General features: G+C 39.4%; 1 protein-coding gene across 1 annotated transcript in view; it reads left to right on the plus strand.

Moving 5' to 3' along the window:
- erich3 (glutamate-rich 3) overlaps window positions 1-19461 on the plus strand; it is a 39343-nt gene that overhangs the window by 16713 nt on the left and 3169 nt on the right. Inside the window, exons 9-17 of the mRNA XM_051932429.1 lie at window positions 218-404; window positions 2268-2356; window positions 2520-2675; window positions 7261-7777; window positions 11536-11570; window positions 12101-12250; window positions 12542-15408; window positions 15802-16365; window positions 16405-16818. Coding sequence (XP_051788389.1) covers window positions 218-404; window positions 2268-2356; window positions 2520-2675; window positions 7261-7777; window positions 11536-11570; window positions 12101-12250; window positions 12542-15408; window positions 15802-16365; window positions 16405-16818 — 4979 coding nt within the window. The remainder of the gene's footprint in view (window positions 1-217; window positions 405-2267; window positions 2357-2519; window positions 2676-7260; window positions 7778-11535; window positions 11571-12100; window positions 12251-12541; window positions 15409-15801; window positions 16366-16404; window positions 16819-19461) is intronic.

The following is a 19461-nucleotide window of genomic DNA, read 5'->3' on the forward strand; positions in this document are numbered from 1 at the left end:
AAGTGTAAACTAACATGATATCAAAAACAAAAACTAGATAAAAATCTGACAATCACTCTTGTATATAGTTTGCATTATTGCAATGGAAATTAAGATAGACATTATGACTGCATTAAGACCTGTAGGCAATATTCAACTTTTCAAGGGAAGTATATGTTCTTGCCTGTTTTGTATCTAATGATTGTGCTGAAATCTGAAATAAGTTTTTTTATTACAGAAACATTTCAGTTTATCTCAAAGAGACATCATGGCTTTCCATTCAGCCTTAGTTTTTACGTCGATGGGTTACTAGTTGATAGACTCAGTTCTTGCTGTGAATTTAAACATCGAAGAGGATCTAGGCTTGGAGGGAAGAGTGGCCCTTTTGGCTTTCTCAACATTGAAGGAGCTACACCCTGTTACAAGTAGGAGATTGCTAAGTTTTAATTATATGTAAAAATTATATCACAATCTTTTTGTAATTTTTAAGTGTGTTTTTTTATAATATTTGGTATGAAACATACTATAAAGTATAAATAACACTATGTACTGAAAATATAGACTAATTTGTGCATTCAGCATTTATAAAGAACATTTATCATCATTTCTGATTAAAGCATTAGATACATTCTACCTTTTGTGTTACCCAAATTTGCCATACAAATGCAGATGAAATATTTACATAGCAAGTTGAAAAACAGTATGTCACATGCATAAGCACATATTGTGTGTCACATTCATCACCTTGTTTCTAAACCAAACCTTCTGGTTTTATATTCACTTAATATTCCCTGTTTAATGTTGACATCAGTTTTAACCTACAGCTTTGGTCAGGAATTACTGATTGTGCACCTAAATATTTTGTTTGGTTTTATTTTAATTATACATTAGGTATAAACTATTTGCGAAGACAAAACAAAACAGATCATATTTGTTCTAGCTCAATAAGGTCAAGTGGGGGTTTCATGACAAGCCAATGCTTTGTTCAACATTTGAAGAGTGACAGCATTTTCAGTGTAGACACATGGAATTTGGGATATACCAGTTTCAAATAATAAAATAATAAATGTTATTAAGCATATTGTTGTTTCATATTGTCACACTGTATAGCTTATATGGATGCATTGCTTTGTTTAAATGTAACAGGTTGAAGAACTGTGATGATCAAATTTTAGTAGTGATAAGATTCATGAATTTTTTAATAGTCCATCTATTCACTTATCCTGAATGCATGGTAGGAATCGGTGTGGGACCCAAGGCTATTACTGGACTCGCTAATGCATGTAAACCTAACCTAACCTAACCTGACCTTTATATAACTGGAATATGGGAGTAAAAACTAGAGTCCCCCTAGCGAAGACCCATAGAGTCAATAAAAATGTGCAAAGTAAGCTCAAGGCTAGAAAGCTTTGTGGCAGTCGAAGTAATTACTGCATCATTATTACACTGTTGACGAATAGATTATATATTTAAATTAAATATTTATAGATAATCTCTCTCTGTTTCTACAGTATACATAATCAGATTTAACAAGTGTGACAAAAAATGTTTTTTCACCTGCCTATAATACGTTTGTTGTGTGGCTTTTATGTAAATATTAATTTAGTAGCCATATTTGGATGGATAGCATTCCAAATCCAAGCATTTGTTTTGAAACATTATTTAGCTCTCCTGAGCCTCTATTACTGTACTGTTTTGTTTTTTTTTAAATAAAAATAATTTATCTTTGATATAATGAACATAATTGACCAAGATTAGAGAGAAAAGTGAAAGTGATTTGTGAGTAGTTAGATGTATATAAAAATGTAGGCACTTTTTAAGTTATCTTAACAGTACCTAATTGAAAATAATTTAAGGTATAAACAGCAATTCTTGATAACAGCTGTAGGTTTTAAGATATTAAAAATAAATTAGGAGTAGTGAAAGATTCTCTAGTCAAATAGGTGGTGAGGTAAATACAAGTTGATGAGTAACAAATGTGTACCTGATGACTGATAGATGAAGAAAGTGAGAAATAAGTGTCCCAAAATGGACACTGTATTAAGCAGTATGGGTATGAGTGCTTGTTTCAAAGTACCTCAACGTCTGGTTTCAGTTATAAATGCAGTGCACTCACTTTAAATGCCTTTTTTGTTTGTTTTTTATTTCAAATTCTACACTGTTTCTCTTAACAGTGCTTTTTTTTATGACTTCTTGATGATGACTCAGTTTAGCATTGATGAATATCTGTCATTCAAAGAGTTATTTGGTTTTAAAAGCCATTTGTGAAATATATTTTATATCTTTAGGTGTATTATTTCAATGGGATTAGATAAAAAGCCAACTCCTCCTAAAAGAATGAAGGAAGAGAGCGACGAGAAAACACAAAAAGATGATGGTGAGAGACAAAGCTTAAAGAAAATTAACTTTTTAATGATAAATAACTTTGTAACAGTGTGTACACTAGTAATAATCATGACTAGCATGCATGATAGTAAAATTCATAAAGTAATATACAAAAAACTAGACTGTAACTTTTATTGTCTATCTTGATTATTTAGAATATGAAGAGGATTTTGAAGGGGATGCAGAAGTCAAAGTGAAGAAGGAATCGGATAATGAAAGTAATGAGTCGGGTTCAGATAAAGGAAAGACAATGAGCGATGAAGAGAAGGCAAGCTATTCTGGTTCTGAGTCAGAGTATGATGACAAATCAGGTTTGTTTCTTTTTTTAATCTGTTATTCTCTCATATTTACATTTCTGTAACAGATAATGATAATTATTGGCCATTCATTATAGCTTAGTTTTTATGTTTACAGTTGATAAGAAGTTTTAAATCTACATGTTTTTTGTTCTGGTCACTAATGCCTGTTCAGAAAAAAGCATTTTCAAAGAGTTTTACGTCGTAAGTCAGTACTTTACAGTATAGATAGAATACTACTAATTCTTTTCCATACTGAAAAACTGATATCCCACTTTTGAGCAGGATGGCCCTATGTACATATATATAACCCAAAATATATTTATCGTGAGACAAATCTTATGTACTTTGATTTATAAAATTACATACCAGGTCAATAATATAATACCACAGTCTCCTCTAATTATCTTGAAGGAAAAAGCTACTTTGTAATTATAATAATCTTTTTTATTACTCTTAAAAATCTAAAAACTAGGACATTCTTGCCCCACACTCCACTGTCTACCCTAATTTCTAAACCCACATGCTAAATGCCAAACAGAGCTTTGTCCTCCTCCCAAGGGCCAGTTTACATTTGTAAACATGTCCTTAGTTCATCAGCATCTGATGTTTCCTCATTAGTAAGATGGATTTTGTGAAGTGAAATATAAATTGGTGGTTAAAAAAATATGATATGCTTCCCTCAGGTCCTACCTAGTCATTTTTTAATTTATGTTGAAATGTACATTTTATTTATAAAATTATCTGTATGGTTTCTTAAAAAGAATCATAAAATTTAATATACCGGTACCGATGACTAGGAAAATTACAGTACAGTAAAATAATTATTTTATAATTTTATTATGATAATTTTAAAAACATTAATAGAAGCATAGATTATTGCTGTGATAAACAAAGCCATCATCTGCTTCACCACAACAAATCTCCATGAAAGGTTCTGTCTAGAAATATTTCTGACAGATAATCTATTCTAATTCAAATGCTTCAGTCTAATGTATTTGTCAATGCCTGTTTATATTCACCTCTTCTTGCATGAGTTGATAATCATGTGGCAAACACTTCTTCCTGTCTATTTCTCTGGTCTTCCTAGCTCAAAACCTGTGCTGTCTTAAAATTCTTCAAATGTGCCCAAACATCTGATGTGCCACTGCCCTTTTCCAGAAAGGGGATCACATTGAACCTGCTGGATTCTGGAGCTGTTCCACGAACCAGCTAAGCTGCTTTCATAGTACTGTTGCCTAAGCTGTACTGTTTTAGTTGCACTGCAGTGAAAACTCAGAAACACAGCCCCTTTGATGGATGAATTCCCTGGACTGTCTACTGGCTTCCGGTGCTAAGCTAAGCAGCAGCTTATTGAACTTTTCTGAGAGTGTAGACTAGTTAGAAGGCAAGGTTTCTTCCTGTGACTAGCTTGTCTGTAGCCTTGTCTTTTTAGTAGTTCTTTATCTCCACACCAATACATTAATAAGGCGAAGTCTTGTGTATTTGGTGAAGATGAAATGTGCATGGATGACTTTCTGGTTTGCTTTTCTTAAAGATGTAAGGTGAACCTTCTCATTTTTTTGCAATGCTGTTTAGAAATAAGGTAATAACTTGATTTTTTCCCTTCATTTAATTTACAATAACCTCCTTTGAAAGGTGATAACCAAAATGAGAATTTCACAATCAGTTTCTTGAATTCTGACTTACATTTCTAATTGTTTGATTTTCAATAATTTGTGAATTGGGACTGTAAAACCTTTAATTGTAAAATCCAACAAACCTAGTTCAACACTCAACAGACAGAATGGAAAAGTCTCCTTGCAAGATGTACAGCAAAATTAATGCCCTATTACACTCTCTGTAGAGTTTGCACATTCTTCATTTGTTTGTGTGAGTTTTCCTCAAAGGACTCCAAAAAATCATGCTGGCTAGATTGAGTGTCATTGTGCCTCATGCAGGGCTGTTTCCTCCTGAGATAAGCTCTGCTCCACTACAACCATGCATTAGATTAAGTGAGGTTTGAGAATGTTATTTTAATTGTCCCTATTTTCTCATTAATGTTAGATCATGTTATATTGTTCTTAAGATATGAGCTCCTAGCATGAGTTGCGGGTCTGTTTTGTTAAACTGTAAGAGGGTAGTACAGTAATTACCACTTCTGTAATTATAAAGTTCATCTTGATCACTATCTGAATGCTTTCTTTTAGAAGTTTTAATGCTCTACTTGTATGCTTTTTCCTTTGGTAAAATTTTGGGTACTGGTTTTGGACTAGTATGAGTGAACATGGCCTCTAGTGAGCCTTCCTGGCTCACTCCTTATGATAAACACTATAGGGACAGACTAGAGTGGTTCCAAAAACAGCTAAGTTGCTTTCATAGCCTTTTTGCATAAGCTGTACTGTTCAGCTACATTGGTGTGACAAATCAAAAGCAGCGCACCATTGGTGAATGAATTCTCAGGACTGTCAGCTGGCTTCCAGTACTAAGCTGAACAGCATCACATTGAACTTCATTGAAAAGTGTAGGCTAGTGACAAGATGAAGTTTATGCATGTGCCTTGGCACTGTGTTTTTTTGTCTTTGTCTCTGCCCTTGTCTTTTTTGGCAGCCGTTTTACCTTCACACCAGCATGCCAGTAAAGTGTGACAACTCAAAGCTTTGTTTGCTGAAGATTAAATATATGTGGAGAACTTTCTAGTTTCTTTTTCTTTTGGATGCAAAGGTAAATTTTCTCATTTTGCAGTGCTGTTTAGATAGAAGGTAATCACTTGATTTTATTCCCCATTTAGATTTATAATAGCTGAGGCTCTGACTTTTTGCAAGTGTTTACTGAAATAAACATAAGAATGATTGTATAAATGCATTTCCTTAATAGTTTACATAATTTTATGAAATTAAATGAATTCTACATTTAACACTGTTTTGAAGCACGCAGGACTTAGTGTTTCTGTTGTTCCTCACACCGGGGGCCTGTCTTGAGATAGTTGTTGTATATCTTTGAATTTGAGCAATATTGTTTTCCGTACTGAACTGTTGTTTGTTTTAATTAGTATGTACTGATGTGGCAGCTTGATAAGTATAATGGTTGTGTTGGGTCCTTTAAAATGCAAGCTCATGCACTAATGTAATCAAAACTATTCCAGGCAAAATAGTGCGACTCTTAGTAAATTTTTTTCATCTGTTTTAAATTTGTAAGTGTCAGTTCAGGAGGTGATACGTGATTTAGATGCATTACTGTTATCATGATGTTTGTGTGTGTGGCAAATTTACCATCCTATTTATAGATCTATTTGCTTTCATTGTTAGGGCGGCTCAGTTCATACAACACTTAAAAGCTAAATAACGAGACCTAACTGTATGTTTTGCTTTCTCATACATGTTTCTGGAGATGAGAAAATTTTAAAGTTGTGTGTTAACTGCAATATGGATCTAGTTTCAACATGAGTAAGTATACAAAAGTAACCGATAGGACTGGTGAATTTTTTTTTTTTTTTTTGTATGATCTGGTCGGGAGGGGAGTGAGATTTCTGTTTGGAAAAAAGGATGGCTCACTAAAGGAGAAACGTTCCAGAGTTGCCGTAGATCTAAGCATTTGGGCTGTCTATGCTACGGGAGTCCTCACCCAGGGAAACTTTCTGGCAGAAGTCACAGTGTGCTAAAGCAGGTCTGTCAGAAGTCTGTTTGGTCCAAAGGAAAAACACCATCAACAGGATTACAAAAGGGGAAGCATACCATTCGACAGATTCTGCTGGGCTACAAGTCACAAAGATGACTTAAACATAACCCTGTAGTATCAGTCAACATTGGCTTGCTTTTCTCACATATTTAACAGTGGGCAGAGTGTTATGACCATTTCAAATCTCTGACTGTCAATACTCTGTTTAGTCAATGGTAAGTAAAACTGTTAATAAAATTTCACATGCTCAACTCAGAATAGTTTATGAATGTGGTACTTTGCCATTTCTTACATTTGTAAGGGCTAACACAGACCATCCTTTGCAAATGAGGAAAGGAGATAAAACACCAAGGCTTTTCAAGAATATTCTTTTGAAGGAAGTAAATGACTTGGCTGGGGTGGTCAGAAGGAAAAAGTTTTATGCCAATGAAAAAATGTTTGAAAACCATTTCTATATTTCATTTTAGAATGGAGGTGAGTGGACAAAGGCAGACTATTTTACCTGAAAAACGGGAGTGCAATTCATGGATGTCCAGGTGTTAGATCAAATAATACAATATGTACCTCTGATTTCTGTATATTATAATAAAACTTTAAGTGTCTTGATTTATTTTCCCACCTTTTTGTTTTGTAAATGTTTTGCAGTTATATAATCAGTCAACAAGTGCTTAACAATAAAGGTAATCTGGAAATGCATGTTGCTAGTAAGTCAGGTGATATTGGTACATCAATCACTTTTTTTTATAATGTTTCTTTTACATCAATCTCTTTTCAGTATAACTTGAGAAGAATTTTAACAAAGTTAGGTAAATGCAGTCATGTGTCAGACAAGTACAGACTTTTCAGCTTCTAGGGGTAGACTTTCTTATGTTTCTGAATATTTTGCTGGTCCATGCTGACTGATTATTTGCTTGTATTATTACTGTGTTTTCTGTTTTTACAGGTGACAGAGGTTCAAGGTCTTCTATGTCATCCATGTATTCATTAAGTAGCAGCAAAGATGGCACAGAGAGTCAAACCGAGGATGTAAAAGATTCAGTTCAGGAAGAGACTCTCAAAGCCTCCTACAGTTCATCAGGAGGGGACCTGGAATCTGCTGGCGACGTTAAGGATCATGAATGTGATGAAGAGGGAATAACTGAAAATCCTGAACATCACGAAGCAGAAACACCACAACTAGAACAGGCTGAGAATCTTCAGAGTAGTGATCAAGGCTTAAGTGAAAACAAAGCACATGAAACGATATCTGACATTGATGAAGAACTTACTGAGGGGGGCACTGCGACTGACACACAGGAAAGTGTCCGACTGACACCTGAAGAAGCAGGACCCAAAAACACTGAAGAAGCAGGACTTGAAAATGCTTATTCTGAGTCATTCACCTTGGAATCAGCATTAGAAAATGACATTGCAGAATCACAGCCCCAACAAGAAACTGAACCTCCTGAATGTAGTGGTGAGTAAGCCCAAGGTCTGCAGTGACTCTTGCATGCTGTTTGACACTCAAAATGATTTTTTCTTTTACTTTCAATAGGCATTTTATTTCTTTTTGCTTGTTTTGTGCAAATAAATTACTGTTTGAAATTCATATCTGGTTATGAAAAGTAAATGTAGTTTGTTTATGCATTTTCTTGCTTGCTTGCTTTTTTGTTTGTTTGCTTTTTGTTTCTTTTAATGTTGCTGTAATTGGGGGGTTTTATTTCTTCCTATGCATTGTAAAATTTGCACAAGTCATGTAATTGCAATCAATTTTTTTGATTTTTGTAAAAAAAAAAAAAAAAAAAGTTATTTACATTGTGTTCTTTTTCTTTTGATTGTAACCAGTAATCGAGACATTGCTGTTTTTTACCTTCTTAAAATAGCTGAACTGATTTTATAAATAATCTTAGCTTTTTATTAGCGAGTTTATTATTACTTTTGTATTTTACATTTTTTGTGTGGGAATTGTTAGATTAGCACAAGCACAGTACCTGTACTCTGCTTTGCAGGTGAATCCAGACATTTAATGTCCACTACTTTCTTACATTTGTAAATAATACTTATTTATATATATATATATATATATATATATATATATATATATATATATATATATATATATATATATGTATACAGACTCATATATGTCACAGGAGTAAGTATATCCATTGTACATTTTAACTTTATTACTGTCTATTACATTATTATGTAACATTATTATAAATATCAAAAACATAATAGAAAAGTATGTGTGTGAGTGTGCATATGTATGTGTGTGAATATATACAGGGTGAGTCAAAATTATGCTAACACTAAAGGTACTGCTTTGTATATACTTATATACAATTTGTGTAGACAATTTATGTGCCGCATATGGTAAATGTGTTGAACATGATGGCGAACAGGTTGAGACATTCCTGTAAATCAAATTGCACATATGAAGTATGTTTTGTGAATAATTTTTTTCCGCTATTCAAATGTTAACATAATTTTGACTCACCCTGTATGTATGTATATATATATATAATGCCTCTCATGCCATACTGAATTACAGGTGGGTAAGATGTTGTTTCATAGTCAAATGATAAATCTGAGTAAAATACAGCTGCTTTATTTCTAATGTTTGAAGTTCAGATTAATTAGACAGCAAATAACAAAACCCTATCTTTCCACTGACTGTAGCACTAAAGGCCAAGTGCCTTTTTAGGTTCTGTAACACACACTTGTCAACTAAAGACTAACATCACAAGTCACTTTTCTTAAAAAACCTACTCATATATAATTTAGTTTTGTTAAGTGAAATAAGTCTTAATTTACATTTCAGTTGATACATTTTAGTTGAAATTATTGACATTCCAGATTACCAACTAGAAAACAAGTAAGAAGGAATTTAGTAAATCAAAAGAAAATTCCAGTGTCAACTTTTTTTTATAATTTTGCTTTGCTGTTAAATCAAATGTGCATTTTTTGACAGACTAATGTGAAATGCAATGCTAACTTTATCTTTTGTTTTAAAGTCAATGTGTCAATATTTTATTTTTACATTTCACACAGTGTTAGTCTAAAATTGTTTTCCTCTGCTTCCTTAACTGCATCTGTCCCTGTAGCATTTTTAATAGCTTTTATATTTTACAGTGCATCAATACTTTCAAACCTACCAGCATTTCTGTGACAAACAAATGGAAATCACACTGGGGGGAAAAGTACTCCAGTAGTGAAACACGGAACACAAAAGTAGGAAATAAAAATTCAGACTTATAAAGAAAAGTTTTAAAGCATGCTATAGGTCAAATGTAGCAGGTAAAGTCGATGTATAGTCCCAAAGTTCTTAATTGAAATTTAGCACAGTTATTGTGGGTGTATAGATTTACATCTGTTTCCCATATAGTTTAAGGAAGTTTCTTTAAGGACTGCATACTTGCCACCTGGAAAATTCAAGGGAACCCTACATCGGAGAGTCACCATTTTAGCTTTGCAGAGTATATAAACAATATGAAGTGACCAGGATTAGTTACGTTTCACAGTGTACATTTCCACAATTCCCTAAACATTTGAGTTCTGAATTAGACTTTTATATCCCTGTTCTATGTAGTTGTATGATTTATTAATTTTTTTTTATTAAAATCACAAAAATATCTAAATTTATTAGTCTCACAATGCAGTAGAGGGCTGTGGAAAATTATAATATAAAAAGTAAATGCAGAAATAACATTAAATAAAAAAAGTGTAAATTTTTACAAAATAAATATACTTATTTAGATTCTTTTGAATATTTAGGATAGCATCATTTGAAAAACATATCAAATAGGGTAATTCCACTATATTTCCCAGTGAGAAGCTTGTTTCAACTTTGCATTAATTAATTCAGTAATACTGTAGAGTGCAATTTTGAGACTCCTGAATAATACTGAGCATGCTCGGAAATGGATGGTTGAAAATGGATTCTAAGGCAGAGAGACTGCAAAAGCAAGGCTGAATGCGCTCATAAAGTCTAGTGTTGTAACACCGAATTATTTGCATTAGCTGGATACACTTTAGGGGTGGTAAGTATAACAAGAAAAAATAAGTAATGTCTTATAATAGACAGTTCGGTTTAAGTCATAGCTTACATAATACCAAAAGCATGCTATACTTGCATATAAGGTCCAGAAGAAAAATTATAGAAGAGAACAGTAGAGTGCCTGTACATTTGGAGGGTAGTTTAGATGGTGTAGTGATGATTGTGAAAGCCAATGAGAGAATCCAGAGATTTTTATAATGAAGTAAGGCAAAAGTACTGGAATAACTTGGATCACACTGATCATGCTAAAAGTAAAAGATATAAAAAATAGCCAAAGGTGGTAGACATCAGCAAATAGCAAAATAAATTAAGAAAAAAGTAGCTAAATAGTAACCTTCATGGACATATAGAGAAGTGCAAATATAAAATTCATTATAAAGCTTTCACTTTCTTTCTATTCAGAAAAATAATTTTTAAACTGAGAATCCATAGCCACAGTAAAAACTAGGTTTCAGGTTAATCTGCTGTATATTTCCACTCATTTGATATAAGAGAAATGTTTGGGGTGTAAGGTTATCAAATTATTATTTTTAAACATATTTCTCCATAGTGAAATTTTACTGTCAAAAAAAAATCATATTTCAATGGTTTATGGTTTTTGTCATTGTTGTTCTATCCACAAATCACAAATAAAGATTATGTTCTATTTTGTGCCATGTTTGTTTTTTTTTTTTTTTTGTTCTTTTTTATCTTGAAATATTTTTCTCATGTGATTTAATATTCTAAGTCATAAAAAACAGTGGCACTTTTGTTTATTTGAAACAAGATTAATTGTCCCTTTAATGTGGTACATAATTTGGGTTTGAAATAAGGTGTACAACATAAAGTGCTATACCCCAGTGCTGGAAGAGAAAACATACTAGATTTTAAAATTAACTGTTTACATTATACAGAAGTACTGTATACAGTATACTAAGTTCAAGCAAATGCAACAACTGAACTTCTTTGTGCATGGAATTTTTATTTTAACCTTAATATTGACATTGACAAGTTGTTAATTCTTAGTTTTGCTCTCTAAATTTATTCTGAAAGGTTCAGTATTAAAATAAAGTGAACCAAAGTTTTTTTTGTAGTCTTTATACAGGATTGCTAAAATAAAGGCAAATTATAGCCATAGTTTAAAGTAAAATAAAAATACATTTCATACTGAAAAATTCCCAAACCTCCCTGCATTTATAGAAACATGGATTCTTTTTATGTTGGCGCACAGGCAGGTAATTGACTTTGCCAGGGTTACATAGTGAGTGAGCAGTTGGACTAAACTGGACACATTTTACTTTTAAGTTGAGTACTTTTTTCTATTAGGTCATACAACGTTGATTTAAAAATTGGCTTTGAATTGATGACTTTTTTATAATCTCAGTCTCCCATTTTTAATGATAACATGAACATATACTGTACATGCAGAAGTTGACTTCATTTCTACAAGGGAATTGTATAGTCTATGTGCAATCCTAATTTCCAGGGGAAAAGAACTCTTAATGTAAAATTGGAGTACTGGATTTCCATGCTCTCATAGGTCAGGTTTTTTTTTTTCTGTTTTATCTCTGCCTAAATGCAATACACCTTTTGCAGCATACTGAAGTTTCACAGCTTGACCAATAATGAAAGATAAAGGCAGCATTGCATCATATTCTGTAGAATTCAGTGATAATTCAGGCAAAAATTGAGTTTAAAATATTTACTCAGAATGATGATGTATTATGTCTGCTGTTTATTTTCATGTTCTCCACACTTACTTAAGCCAAATCTATTCAAGAGAAAATTTCAGAGGCTATTTTATGTGAGTCAAGATGCAGTTCAGAGCCAGAACCTAGTGACTCCAGTTCTGATGACGATGATGACAATTCAAGTGCCACTAATAGGCGAAGACCATCTGAAGAAAGGTTTAATGGTATGGGTTTGATTTGGAATTGTGTATGCTGAGCTCAACAATTTAGGATAGTTATTTGAATTCACCATATTACTTAGATTATAGATTCCAGCATTTTAGCATTAAAATTTGGAACTGAGATAGAATTTAGTCACACATCATGTTTCATGATTTAATTATGAGCCAGTTTATAGAAATATTTCCAATTACAGTTTCCAGCTATCCATTTTCCCATTTACTTATGGAAAACATGGTAGATGTATTCTAGCAAACATAGAACAATGAGTGTATCACCCACCCTCTTTATTATAGGTGCAGAACCTGAAGTGTGTACAGAGTCAGCAAACAGCACTAACAAGGAGTCAAACATGGAAACTAAAATGGAGGAAACCGATCTTCATACACACTCTGAAAGCAAATGCTTGAAGTCTGAGCCAGATGAAGATCACAAGGACATTAAAGCTGATGCCCTACCAGATCATGAGTGTGAGAGAGAGGCAGAGCAGGCTGAGAATGAAATCCCAAGTAATAACAGAAATGAACGACCTGAATCTGTAACAGAGGCAGCACATTTTGAGGCTAATACTGCTGAGGAATCTCAGTCTGAAGCAGCGCAACTTGAGAACACAGAGGTTGAAGCATACATAATAGATGCAAGTTTTGAAGATGATGGTGAAGTGAATGAAGCTGGTGAAGAAAAGACAGGGATAGAGGCTCAAGGAGAAGGTGAGGCTCAAGTAGAGGCAGGGTCTGAGGGTGAGATGGGAAATGATATGGGTGAATTAGAGATTAATTCTAAGACAGATGAAATAGTGGCAGAGACTGAGGCAAGTTCAGAGCCTACAGAGGCAGGGACTGAAGCTAATTCAGATGATGTTGAGGCTGACAAATTAGAAACTGACATTGAAGAGGCTGAGACTGAGGCTAACACAGAAGAGGGTGATCCTGAGGCTGTTGCAGAGGAGGCTGTAGAAGAGGAAGAACTTGAGACAGAAATTGAGGCTAACATTGAAGAGGCACAGGTTGAGGGTAATACTGAGGTAGATGCTGAAACAAATATTGAAGAAGGTGAGACAGAGAACGAGGCTAATGTAGAAGATGGTGAACATGAGGCAGAGGCTGAGGTTAATGCAGATGAAGCTGAACCAGTAACACAGTCAGAAGCTGATCTGTCTGGGACAGAACATGAAGCCAACATAGAGGAGACTGAGACTGAGACTGCGTCTCAGGCCAATGAACATGATGCCGACAATGAGCTTGAAACTAACATAGACATGGCTGAGCCTGAACTTGAAGCTGATGTGGATGAGGCAGAGCCAGAGGCTAATGAAGATGTTGCAGAGGCTGAGCCTGAGGTTAACATAGATGAGGCTGAGCCAGAAGCTGAAGCTATTTTAGAAGCGGCTGAACCCGAGGCTAACATTGATGAGGTGAATGAGGCAGAGCCGGAGTCCGAGGCGAATGTAGATGAGGTTGATCCTGAGCGCATTGCAAATGAGGACGAGGCTGAGCCTGAGCCCGAGGCCGAGGTAGATGAAGCAGAGCCCAAGGCTGATCCTGAGGCTGATGTGGCTGAGGCTGAGGCTGGTGTAGCTGAGGCTGATGTAGCTGTAGCTGAGACTGAGGCTGAGGCTGGTATAGCTGAGGCCGAGCCTGAGCACGAGGCTGATGTAGATTTGGCAGAGCCTGAGGCTGATGTAGATGTGGCCGAACCTGAGCCTGAGCCCGAGGCTAATGCGGACGAGGCCGAGCCTGAGCCCGAGGCTGATGTAGATGAGGCCGAGCCTGAGCCCAAGACTGATGTAGATGAGCCCGAGGCTAATGTGAACGAGCCTGAGCCTGAGGCTAATGCGGACGAGGCCGAGCCTGAGCCCGAGGCTGATGCAGCCAAACCTGAGCCTGAGCCCGAGACTAACGCGGATGAGGCCGAGCCTGAGCCCGAGGTTAACGCGGACGCGGCCGAGCCTGAGCCCGAGGTTAACGCGGACGCGGCCGAGCCCGAGGCTAACGTGGACGAAGCCGAGCCCGAGGCTAACGTGGACGAAGCCGAGCCCGAGGCTAACGTGGACGAAGCCGAGCCCGAGCTTAACGTGGATGCGGACGAGGCTGAGGCCGAGGCTAAGGTGGACGCGGACGAGGCTGAGCCTGAGGCTAACGGGAATGAGGCTGAGCCTGAGCCCGAGGCTAACGCGGCTGAGGCCGAGGCTAACGCGGCCGAGGCGGACGCGGCTGAGCCCGAGGCTAACGCGGACGCGGCTGAGCCCGAGGCTAACGCGGACGCGGCTGAGCCCGAGGCTAACGCGGACGCGGCTGAGCCCGAGGCTAACGCGGACGCGGCTGAGCCCGAGGCTAACGCGGACGAGGCTGAGCCCGAGGCTAACGCGGACGAGGCTGAGCCCGAGGCTAACGCGGACGGTGCCGAGGCTAACGCGGACGGTGCCGAGGCTAACGAGGCCGAGGCTGAGCCCGAGGCTAACGCGGACGAGGCCGAGGCTGAGCCCGAGGCTAACGCGGACGAGGCCGAGGCTGAGCCCGAGGCTAACGCGGACGAGGCCGAGGCTAACACGGACGAGGCTGAGCCCGAGGCGGTCGCGGACGAGGCCGAGCCTGAGCCCGAGGCGGTCGCGGACGAGGCCGAGCCTGAGCCCGAGGCGGTCGCGGACGAGGCCGAGCCTGAGCCCGAGGCGGTCGCGGACGAGGCCGAGCCTGAGCCCGAGGCGGTCGCGGACGAGGCCGAGCCTGAGGCCGAGGCTGATGCGGACGAGGCCGAGCCCGAGGCGGATGCGGACGAGCCTAAGGCCGAGGCTGAGCCCGAAGCTAATGCGGACGAGGCCGAAGCTAATGCGGACGAGGCCGAAGCTAATGCGGACGAGGCCGAGGCTAATGCGGACGAGGCTGAGCCCGAGGCTAACGCGGACGAGGCTGAGGCTGAGCCCGAGGCCGAGGCGGTCGCGGACGAGGCTGAGCCCGAGGCGGTCGCGGACGAGGCCGAGCCTGAGCCCGAGGCGGTCGCGGACGAGGCTGAGCCTGAGGCCGAGGCTAATGCGGACGAGGCCGAGCCCGAGGCGGATGCGGACGAGCCTGAGGCCGAGGCTGAGGCCGAGGCTAATGCGGACGAGGCCGAGGCTAATGCGGACGAGGCCGAGGCTAATGCGGACGAGGCCGAGCCTGAGCCCGAGGCTAACGCGGACGAGGCCGAGCCTGAGCCCGAGGCTAACGCAGACGAGGCCGAGCCTGAGCCCGAGGCGGACGAGGCCGAGCCTGAGCCCGAGGCGGACGAGGCCGAGGCTAACGCGGACGAGGCCGAGGCTAACGCGGACGAGGCCGAGGCTAACGCGGACGAGGCCGAGGCTAACGCGGACGAGGCCGAGGCTAACGCGGACGAGGCCGAGCCTGAGGCCGAGGCTAACGCGGACGAGGCCGAGCCTGAGGCCGAGGCTAACGCGGACGAGGCCGAGCCTGAGGCCGAGGCTAACGCGGACGAGGCCGAGCCTGAGGCCGAGGCTAACGCGGACGAGGCCGAGCCTGAGCCCGAGGCTAACGCGGCCGAGGCTAATGCGGACGAGGCCGAGGCTAATGCGGACGAGGCCGAGCCTGAGCCCGAGGCTAATGCGGACGAGGCCGAGCCTGAGCCCGAGGCTAATGCGGACGAGGCCGAGCCCGAGGCTAATGCGGACGAGGCCGAGCCTGACCCCGAGCACGAGGCTAATGCGGACGAGGCCGAGCCTGAACCCGAACCCAATGCAGCCGAGGCCGAGCCTGAGCCTGAACCCGAGGCGGAGGCTCACATAGATGAGGCTGAGACTGAACCAGAGGCTCACGTAGATGAAACCGAGGATCATGTAGACGAGGTTGAGGTTCACGTAGATGAATCCGAGGCTGAAGCTCACATAGATGAGCCAGATTCTGAGGCTAACATAGAGGAAGCAGAGTCTGAAGCTAAGGTAGATGAGCCTGAAGCTGAGGCTACTACAGATGAGGCAGAGGCTGAGGCTGAACCTGAGGTTAATGCAGATGAGCCTGAAGCTAACTTAGAAGAGCCCGAGACTAACACAGAAGAGGTTGAGCCTGATGCTAATGGAAATAAAGCTGAGCCTGACAGCAAAGAGGAAGCTGAGCCTGAGCCCGAGCCCGAAGTCGAGGCTAACACAGAGGGGCCTGAGCCCGAAGTCGAGGCTAACACAGAGGAGCCTGAGGCAGAGTCAGAGACTAATGCAGATGGGGCCATGCCTGAGCATGAAGGTAATGAAGTTGAGGCTGAACCTGAGACTGAGGGTAGCACGGAAACGGCAGAGTCTGTAGTTAATGCAGAAGAGGCAGAGACTGGTGCTAATTTGGAAGTGACTGAGCCTGAACTGCAAGCTGAGACTAATGTAGAAGATGCTGAAGAAGAAGTTGCTAGAGAACAACCAAATTCTGAAAGAGAAGGAGCTGCTGAAACTGAAGCAACAGACTATTCTGAGCAAGACTTAACTCAACACAGAGAACAGCAAGAATCTTTGCAACAGCATGGACCAAATGAAACTTCTGAAGACCTTTCTGAAGCTGAGTCTCAGAGATCAAAAAATGAATCCCCTGTAAATATTCAGGTAATATTTCTCATGTGGATAGTAGGCTATGGGCAGCTTATTAATTTTTATTTCCTTTTTTCCCCCATCTATAAAAGTGAAAATTTTACATTTCAGTACATCATTTTAAAGCTAGGGGCAATTTAAGCATGATGAGCACAATATGGAGAAGGCCATTCAAAAATGACATTCATGTCTACAAGTTTTCATCATAAGCAAACTAACTCCTAATGTTATTTTTGGCCTTCACCTTGCTTTCTTAGTTAAAAAGCCTACAGTTTAATGTTTAATGTTAGTCCAGGCCTGTATAGTTCACAGTAACCACAGTACGTATTAGGACTTTGCACAAGTACCTGAATCATTAATATGAGTTGGGTCCCTTTAGGAAGAAGAATAAATGATGTGCGGGTGGCTGAAAAGGGGCAGTAGTGTGCGTAATCCACAGGAAATGAATGTTGAAATGAATGAAGCTCATAGGTGGCTCCTTGGTGTAGGTTTCATAAGACATGCATTTACAGTGAGGAACTCTGTGGTAACTCTGCATTTGACCTGGTTACCATTAACACCATCACAATCACCAGTTTAACACCATCACAATCAACAAAAATGACATAACATTAGAACAATTGTGTCAAGAACAGGCCTTTTAGCTCAACAAGCTTGACCATCCTTTATACATCTAGATTTTCCTAAATAACATGATATGAAGCCACCTGAAGTCCACCAGTTAGTAATTTACTCCACGTTATCTATGCAACTCTGGAATCAGTCTAGTTCTTGTCCTCTGGACTTCCTCTAGCACTGCTGTCTTTTTGTACGCACAGTACTCTAGGTGAGGCCTCACCAGCATGTTATATAACTTAGTGTTAAATAACCTAACATCCCATTAGCTTCCTTTAACCTTTGAAGACCTTTTTGATATTTTTTTCTGTTTCCAGCAAATTCTGGAGGTTCTTGCCATTGCACTGAGAAGCAGACTTTGGAAACTGTTGAAGCAGGAATGTGAAGGTCTCTGGAGATGACCTTGTACCTTTTGCATTTTAATGTTTGGGGATAAGTCTGTCTAACAGCCTCAGACAACTCTCTTGTCTTTGGCATTGCCAGTAAGGAATGGGGAATGATACTTTTTAAGTATTAAAGCCATGATTCATTGATGAATCAATGTCATCCATCCATTATCCAACCCACTATAACACAGGGTCACGGGGGTCTGCTGGAGCCAATCCCAGCCAACACAGGGCGCAAGGCAAGAAACAAACCCCGGGCAGGGCACCAGCCCACCGCAGGGCACACACACTAGGGACAATTTAGGATTGCCAATGCACCTAACCTGCAAGTCTTTGGACTGTGGGAGGAAACCGGCGCACCCGGAGGAAACCCACGCAGACATGGGGAGAACATGCAACCTCCACACAGGGAGGACCCGGGAAGCGAACCTGGGTCTCATTAATGCAAGGCAGCAGTGCTACCACTGCGCCACCGTGCCGCCCTAATCCATGTCATTGAAATGAGAATCTTCTTCCCAAAATGAATTAAATCGTTCAGTAGGGTGCCAATAATTTTGCAATGTTGACATGTCGGTTTTTATACTGATTCCACATATTTTTTTTTATAGTTGTTATTGTTTGATCCTTGGCTGCTCAAAGCTGTTTCACTGCCCACTTTTTTCAGGCGATATTTGATATGAATTTGTATATATACTGCACTTTTTAGATTGAAACATTTTTAACAAATTATAAATTTATTAGTGCCTGATAAATTTTGACATTTTTAGTAGACATTTGATATGCATTTGTACAGTTGTGGCCAAAAGTTTTGAGAATGACACACGTATTGGTTTTCACAAAGTTTGCTGTTTCAGTGTTTTTAGATATTTTTGTCAAATGTTTCTGTGGTATACTGAAGTATAATTACAAGCATTTCATAAGTTTCAAAGACTTTTATTGACAATTACATTAAGTTTATGCAAAGAGTCAAATATTTGAACAGTATGGTGACGAACAGTGCCTTTTCCAGCGTGATGGAGCACCGTGTCATAAGGCAAAAGTCATAACTAAGTGGCTTGGGGAGCAAAACATCTAAATTTGGGTCCATGGCCAGGAAACTCCCCAGACCTTAATCTCATTGAGAACTTGTGGTCAGTCCTCAAGAGGTGGGTGGACAAACAAAAACCCACCAATTCTGACAAACTCCAAGCATTGATTATGCAAGAATGGGCTGCCATCTGTCAGAATTTGGCCCAGAAGTTGATTGACAGCATGCCAGGGTAAATTGCAGAGGTCTTGAAAAAGAAGGGCCAACACTGCAAATATTTGACTATTTGCATAAACTTAATGTAATTGCCAATAAAAGCCTTTGACACTTATGAAATGCTTGTAATTATACTTCAGTAAACCATAGAAACACCTGACAAAAAGATCTAAAAACAGCAGCAAACTTTGTGAAAACCAATACTTGTGTCATTCTCAAAACTTTTAGCCATGACTGTATATATGGCAGTTTTTAGATTGAAACATATTTCTTAACAAATTATGAATTTATTAATGCACAGGCTCTACTATTTATATCAATGGATTCAATAACAGGTGTTCACCTTCCTTGAACTGATTAAAGAACACCATCTTTCTCACTAACTCACTCATGCCACCGCTGTCAAGCAAACAT

The sequence above is a fragment of the Erpetoichthys calabaricus genome, chromosome 10, assembly GCF_900747795.2.
Source record: "Erpetoichthys calabaricus chromosome 10, fErpCal1.3, whole genome shotgun sequence".
Taxonomy (NCBI): domain Eukaryota; kingdom Metazoa; phylum Chordata; class Cladistia; order Polypteriformes; family Polypteridae; genus Erpetoichthys; species Erpetoichthys calabaricus.